At 45.3% G+C, this 8,267-nt stretch overlaps 1 protein-coding gene across 1 annotated transcript in view; it reads left to right on the top strand.

Moving 5' to 3' along the window:
* bgnb (biglycan b) overlaps window positions 1–8,267 on the top strand; it is a 66,451-nt gene that overhangs the window by 36,000 nt on the left and 22,184 nt on the right. Inside the window, exon 2 of the mRNA XM_084332615.1 lies at window positions 2,594–2,863. Within this exon, the coding sequence (XP_084188741.1) occupies window positions 2,614–2,863 (250 nt within the window). The 5' untranslated portion in view covers window positions 2,594–2,613. The remainder of the gene's footprint in view (window positions 1–2,593; window positions 2,864–8,267) is intronic.

Here is an 8,267-nt window from a genome sequence, read left to right as displayed (position 1 = left end):
AATACCCCCACTGTATACAAATTTGATTAGATTAGATTAAAATGTATTGCCATTATACAGCACAAGTACAGTACAACAAAAATAAGTTTGGCATCCAACCAGAGTGCAACAGCAATAATCAATGTACAGGTGGTTAAATTGGGCACAAAATATACAAATTAGTACTACTGAGTGTAGTGCTAATCAGATGTATGTACAGAGTTGTAGTATAATAAATAAAGACCGCATGACTACTACTGGCCAGCAGCGTAACTAGTAAGAGTAGGATATGTACAGATATAGATATAGTAAAGGACTATGTGTAGGTGAGTACAGACAGGTGAGGATAGGTATATATGCGGTGGGAATAAATATATATATATGGTATATACAGCATTATTGTACATGCTATCATACAGAGCTAAGGGTTATGTCCTATCTAACAACAAACAAATATTGTTCATCAGATACAGTAGATCACCTGCACAAACACTCTACGGCCTAATGTGTATCTATTTGGGGGTCGTTGACATGAAGAAGTTTGGGGAACCCCTGTCCTAGGTACAGTATTAGCTTTAAGGTTGTTAAGTGTGAGTGGTAGCTGTACAGTTGTGTGTGTCTGCGCATGCATGTGTGTGCGTGTGCATGCATGCATGTGTGCGAGTATTCCCATTAGGGCAGGGTGGAACAGACATACATTCCAGGTCGACCTCAACAAGCAGTGTATACGCAGCGATGACATCATGGAGCCGGTGTCTCTCGAAACATATACAGACAGACGTGCACACACTCACACACAGGCACACGTGGACTCCCACACACACACCCTCACGCGCGAATGTATGTGCGCGCCGCACACGCACAGTTCCCCCTCTAAATGAATGGTGGCTGTGTTCTTGGGTTCAAGTTTTCCACCACTGAGGCGCTTGCCTTCTACAGCCTCCGATTGGTCAGTAAAAAGAGACTTGCTCTTCTGGGAACCTGGTTGGTCGAGAGGAGGCAGACGGTGACATCCTGTCTCAGTGGTGGTATTGACCACGTGTCATCTTCCCATCACCGTAATTGAATTCAGGCATGTGTGCGAGAGAGAGAGTGAGCTGTTTTCACCTCTCTAGCTTCCAATATACTGTCTGGCTGTCCCTCTCTCCATCAAGGTGTGGCTTGTATACACCGTTGGAATGCGTATAACTAAGATACATTTCTATTTCATGTGCCAACTTTCTTATTAGACCACAATCTCCACCTGTGTTCCCCTCATGCTGGGCTCTGTGTCAGGAGATCTACTGTAAAAGGGCCCTTGGGCGACATTGCTGACGATAAGTCCTCACATGTCAAGAGTATAATTTCATAAAACCTGGATGCCGAAGTGAGAGATGCGTTTCTCATTGGGTTGTGTGGATTACAAGGTATTTTAATTCAGACACGTGCCTGCTCCTCCCAACAGCAGGCCTCTTGTGTATGTCTCTGTGTTGGACTGCAGGAGTACGTAAATAAACCTTTATTCATGCAGTACCATTCAATACAGTTGAGCGACAAGGTGCGTCACAAAGAGACAAAAGCGCAAATTGCACGATAACAAATACACGCTTTACAAAGACACAAAACCTAACAGAGTACATCAGATTAAGAAAAAGTACGGAGCTCCTTAAAATTAGTGACTGAATCGACCACTTTTTCACTTAGCAGCAGTCATTCCAGAGTCTAGGGCCTGTGTTTGTGTGTAGTAATGTTCTGTACCTGTCCCCCACAGTTGTGTATGTGTTTGTGTGTAGTAATGTTCTGTACCTGTCCCCCACAGTTGTGTATGTGTTTGTGTGTAGTAATGTTCTGTACCTGTCCCCCACAGTTGTGTATGTGTTTGTGTGTAGTAATGTTCTGTACCTGTCCCCCACAGTTGTGTATGTGTTTGTGTGTAGTAATGTTCTGTACCTGTCCCCCACAGTTGTGTATGTGTTTGTGTGTAGTAACGTTGTGTACCTGTCCCCCACAGGTGTGTATGTGTTTGTGTGTAGTAATGTTCTGTACCTGTCCCCCACAGGTGTGTATGTGTTTGTGTGTAGTAATGTTCTGTACCTGTCCCCCACAGTTGTGTATGTGTTTGTGTGTAGTAATGTTCTGTACCTGTCCCCCACAGGTGTGTATGTGTTTGTGTGTAGTAATGTTCTGTACCTGTCCCCCACAGTTGTGTATGTGTTTGTGTGTAGTAATGTTCTGTACCTGTCCCCCACAGTTGTGTATGTGTTTGTGTGTAGTAATGTTCTGTACCTGTCCCCCACAGTTGTGTATGTGTTTGTGTGTAGTAACGTCCTCTACCTGTCCCCCACAGGTGTGTATGTGTTTGTGTGTAGTAACGTTGTGTACCTGTCCCCCACAGGTGTGTATGTGTTTGTGTGTAGTAACGTTCTGTACCTGTCCCCCACAGGTGTGTATGTGTTTGTGTGTAGTAACGTTGTGTACCTGTCCCCCACAGGTGTGTATGTGTTTGTGTGTAGTAACGTTCTGTACCTGTCCCCCACAGGTGTGTATGTGTTTGTGTGTAGTAACGTTGTGTACCTGTCCCCCACAGGTGTGTATGTGTTTGTGTGTAGTAACGTTGTGTACCTGTCCCCCACAGGTGTGTGTTGTACGTGAAAGATGTTGCACCACTGCTCTCTCCTGCTCCTGCTGTGTCTGGCCCGGCTGCCCGCCCTCTACTCGACCCTGCCCTTCGAGCAGAGAGGCTTCTGGGACTTTGCCATGGACAGCATGGATGGCAACGGAATGACGGCGATGATGCGGGACGAGGAGGAAGGCTCGGCCTTCGACGAGATGCCCCCTCCTGGAGCACCTACCTGCCCCTTTGGCTGCCACTGTCAGCTCAGGGTGGTCCAGTGCTCTGATCTCAGTGAGTGTGTGTGTGTGTGTGTGTGTGTGTGTGTGTGTGTGTGTGTTCCTCGTTTATGTGAAGATTTCAAGACAACACACTCACGAAATCAGCTACTAAAGGAGGCCATTTTTGACGTCCTGATTTTGTTTGACAAGCTATTGTACTGCAATGCTTAAAGGAACACGCCAACTTTTGGGGAAATTCGCTTATTTGCCATCTACCCTGGAGTTAGACAAGCAGATACATACCCTTTTATTCTCTGTGCATGCATTAGGCTTAGGGAACAGCCGCACCGTTAGCCTAGCTTAGCGTCATTCACTGGAAGTAGGTGTGCCAGTGTAGCCTATTTCCCAACAGTCCCGAAATACACTCCAAATACAACTCCAAAACATTCCTGTAAACATGTTGTGACCTGTGTATTTACCATGTGTTTTTGCCTAACCACTGCTGCCTGGACGCAGTGATTTCATCACCTCAAAAGCCCTGTTGTTTTTAGAAACATTTATTTGGAGTGTATTTCGTGACTGTTGGGAACTAGGCTACACTGGCACACCTACTTCCAGTGAATGACGCTAAGCTAGAGAGAGAGAGAGAGAGAGAGAGAGAGAGAGAGAGAGAGAGAGAGAGAGAGAGAGAGAGAGAGAGAGAGAGAGAGAGAGAGAGATTAAGTATAGTGTATCTAATAAGATAGAGTGAGAACAGCTGAGCATTATATCCTTGCGTGACTCACAGGCCCTGGTATGAACACACGGTATGTTATCTAACAGAGAGGAATGTCTTCCAAGGATAACACTGGTTTATATAGATGAAGAAAAGCATCTCTCTGAGGGATTTTGTGTTCCCAACTTTGTTCATAAAGAGAGAGAGGGGGGGGAAGGAGAGTGAGACATCAGGAAAGAGTGAAATGTGAGAGAAACAGAGACTGTTGATGTTCTTTATTAAAACATCTCCACTAAAACCTCTTCATAAAACAACCTCTCTCTCTCTTTCTCATGAAAGGTTTTCATGTAATTTCCTCCTCGCTGTCCTTCAGAAGCTGTTTCATGTTGTTCTGGACACACACAGGATGTTTACAACGAAAACCCAGAGGATGGAGGGGTGAGGACAGAGGAGTGAGAGACAGATTTGCATACCGCCCCAACAGGTCCACGGAGGACGCCATATCCCATGTGCTGCACACAGCAGCATCACACCTGGACAAGAGGCAGGGGAACTATGTGAGAATGCTATTCATCGACTACAGCTCGGCATTCAATACCATAGTCCCCTCCATACTCATAGCCAAGCTCAGGGACCTGGGCTTGGGCTATGACCTCTGCCAGTGGGTCTTGGACTTCCTGACTGGCAGACCCCAGGTGGTGAGAGCAGGCAACTGCACCTCCTCATCCATCACCCTCAACATAGGGGCCCCCCAGGGCTGTGTTCTGAGTCCCCTCCTCTACTCCCTGTACACACACGACTGTGTGGCTCAGCGGAGTAGCAATACAATCGTCAAATTTGCTGACGACACAGTGGTGGTGGGCCTGATCTCTGCCAACGACGAGAGGGCCTACCTGGAAGAGGTCAAGGTCCTGGCGGGATGGTGCCAGGAAAACAGCCTCTCCCTGAACGTCAGCAAAACAAAGGAGATGATTGTGGACTTCAGGAGGTCGGGGGTCAAGGACTACAGCCCCCTCAGCATCGACGGGGCACCGGTTGAGAGAGTCAACAGCTTCAAGTACCTCGGAGCCCACATATCCGAGGACTTGAAATGGACCATACACATTAACAGTGTGGTGAAGAAGGCACGACAACGCCTCTACTTCCTCAGGCGCCTAAGGAAGTTCCAAGTCAGCCAGAAGATCCTTAAGAACTTCTACTCATGTACAATAGAGAGCATCTTGACCGGCAACATCACCTCCTGGTTTGGGAATAGCACTGCAAAAGACCAAAGCAGACTACAAAGAGTGACACGTTCAGCCGAACGCACAATTGGAGGGGGGCTCCCCACCCTCCAGAACATTTACTACAAGCGTTGCAAGGGGAAGGCTAAGAGAATTATTAAGGACTCGAGCCACCCGAACAACTGCCTCTTTGAACTGCTGCCGTCAGGCAAGCGATACAGGAGTCTCAAGGCGAGCACAGAAAGACTCAGAAGTAGCTTCTATCCCCAGGCCATCAGGCTGCTAAACGAACAATGAATGAACACTACACAACAACAACCACCAAACACACATAGCACACACATCCACACGCACACACTCACTTTAAACAAACACACTGTAGCACCCACTACACACACTTTATAGCACACACCCACTTTAAACAAACACACTGTAGCACCCACTCCCCACACTTTATATTTATGGATGAAGGATTGCACTACAACTCGTACACCTTACTGTAAATTGTACCTAAAATTGTACCTCATCCCATTTCTGCTTTGCACTAGATAGTACTGTACATTAGTACACTGCATAGTTGTGTATTGTATATTATATGGTAACTCAGAACATTGTACATATGTCTATACCGAACAACTGTGACCTCATTTTCTTCTTCTAAATTCATGCTATATTATGTTATTATGTTATTTGATACTATCTTGTCTAGCACAGTCTCTGGAGCGTAACAGTAAGAAGCATTTTGTATGAAAGTATTCTGTACTTCTGTATGACAACTATTAAAGAACTTGAACTTGAACTTGAGAACAGAGGGGTGGACGGAGGAGTGAGAGACAGAGGGGTGGACGGAGGAGTGAGAGACAGAGGGGTGGAGATGGAGAAAATCCATATGTTTTGTATGCGTATTATCCTTAGATATGGAGGGCAGGACTATGAGTGGTCAGTCTGAAGGGTCATCAGATAGAAGTGTGGAAGGGTCTTTTCTAGACTGGATGCTTATGATGAGGCTGAAGGGGGCGGAGCATCAACACGCTACTCACACAGTGTCATACAAGTCAGGCCCTACTGTTTTTTGTATTTATTTATTCTTATTATAGAGCTCCAGTCTCTGTAGCAACCAAACAAAAAGAATACTGTTCATTATCTCAAAATATAAACCTTTTATGATGCATATTGTGTTAATTAGTTTGTTTCGTCACAAGTCTGTCCTCATATACAGTAGAAACCATTTTCAGAAGAAAAGACGATTCCCCACATTATAACTCTTATAATAAACCCGTCTGGACATAATGGTTTTGTTGAATCATCATTTTACAAGCTGCCTCTGTATTTCCTGTCCCAGACTTCTTCTATGGTGGGTAAATGTGGAAGCATATAATTTGCGAGATGTGCTTATTGAGAACAGATGTATTTCGGCTGCGCTGCCCGTCTCCATTCGGCGTGTGCATCCCGGTGTCACGCCGGGTACTCGTGTCGAACAGCAGTGGAGGGCCTCTGTGGGTTTAAGGGGGTGCTAGCTTTGTCAGGTCGGCGGTCAGGACTCAGTGATTCGGGGTACAGACCGGTGAAAGCGTAATGGTTTGGGTTAAGGGGTTTCAGTTTTCAGGGCGTTGGTGGGAGCTTTGTCTAGCTGGTCTGGGTTTGTTTTAGACTGTGGTGACTGTGGGGAAACTTGCGTCAGTTAAGCTCTTAGTGGTTGTACAAATGTAGGGCTTGGCATCCTATGGGATCCTTATCAAAATGTACAAGTGTATATTCGATTCTAACTTAAATGCATCTCTTAACACATTGACCGCCAGCAGCAGGGGGCGCTGATCCCCCTTCATCGCCAGGTCTTTATTCAATGGATATAGTTTTAGACTGCAACATATGCGAGTGCTTAAAATATATCTTATATTATATCTATGGGTCTAATAACACCGTCGACTGTCAGTGAGTTGCTTCCAGTCAACATGCCCAAAACAGATTGTTTTTTCATCTGTACATTTCCGTTTTATACCGTTTTGAATAGAGTATGGTTTGGGTGCTTTTGAGTAATTCCAGGAAAAAGACATTTTAGGCATTTTACTGTAATCCAGTCATCACGTTGTAATTTTTCGGCTGATGATCTAATCATCCTGAAATCAACGCTAGATTATCATTATCATATCTCGTCGTGCATACATGAAATGACCGTCATAGCGGGGCGCTCGCCCCCCCCCCCCCCCCCCCCCCCCCCCCACCGCAGTCAACGGTAATAAGCACAACACGGTCCACACAGATAGCTGTGATCGCGGTAGAAATAAATATCAGATCAACGATCAAATTTATATATAGTGTTCTTACCTTGTATCTGATGTAATGCAAAAGAAATAATCTAATTATCTGATCGCCATTCCAAATACTGCTCGTGGAGGTCCGTACCACACTATCGACCGTTACATATGGGCGGGCGGGCGGGGTTACTGTTCGATGCCATCGTTGTATAGAACTGGCTCGCCTGAGTATTTAAACCGGCTCAGATCGGCTCCTAAAACACACCAGCCCATTTTCAATGAGATGCAATAGCTCCGCATGGCAGTAGAGGGCGGTGTTGACCGTCTGCCAGCTCAGACAGGGTCTGAAGGGTATACCAGAGGCTGCAGCTATGAATTATGAATAGATATAGCGAATAAACGAAATAACTATCCCAAAAACGAGGTAACTCGTTTCTGGCGCTGAACGCATGGCGGGCAATAACGAGTTAACTCGTTTCTAGCGCAGATTGTGTTAAAGGTCCTGTGCATTATAAATTATAAAAGTCAAAAAGTATCTAATTTTAAATGTACTTCAGTACTAAAAAGTAAAAGTAAAAACCTTTTTTTATTCCGGGGCAATGAAATGTTCCGTTTCGTCCTCTTCATCACTCATACTATCGTTTGTGGCCATCTTCTGTAGTTTGTCACTCTGACTGTCTATTCTTCTGATAGCAGGTGTTTAATCAAAGATCCCCGCTCTCTAGTCTTGCACAAGGACTAATCAGCATGGGTATGGGCGGGGTTAATTTTCCATTGATGGGGATTTGATTGGCTGTTTTTAAATAAAGTGCGGCCGCAGGATTAATAGCGTTAACGTTAGTTTGGCCAGAGAAACAAATATACTAATTAAAATTGTTGGACCTGCGAGATTTGTACTTTGTAGGTCTGCATTTTAAATGTAAGGAGTAAAAAAAATAAAATCTCTGAAATGTAATTGAGTAAAAGTACAAGTATACAAACCTAATAATACTCGAGTAAAGTACAAATCCCCAAAATCAGTATTTAAGTATTGTAACAAAGTACAATTACTCAAGTACTTTACACCCCTGGGTGTGGTACACACAGTGTAGTAGTACATCTAAACTTAACTTTTAGATAGACAGCTGTGAGTCCAGACTTTGTGGGTCAGATCTGGTCGGAGACGGACCGAGCCCCAGCGGCTCTGGGTTGGCACCGGGCTTCCCAGCGGGTCAGGTTGAGTCACGGTCTGCGGCGGGAACCCTGGTTCACTCATCCCATCCTGTCTGCGCCGCACAACCACAT

This window comes from Notolepis coatsorum (genome assembly GCF_963971535.1).
Source record: "Notolepis coatsorum genome assembly, chromosome: 17".
NCBI lineage: Eukaryota > Metazoa > Chordata > Actinopteri > Aulopiformes > Paralepididae > Notolepis > Notolepis coatsorum.
This window is presented reverse-complemented; position numbering and strand designations above follow the sequence as displayed.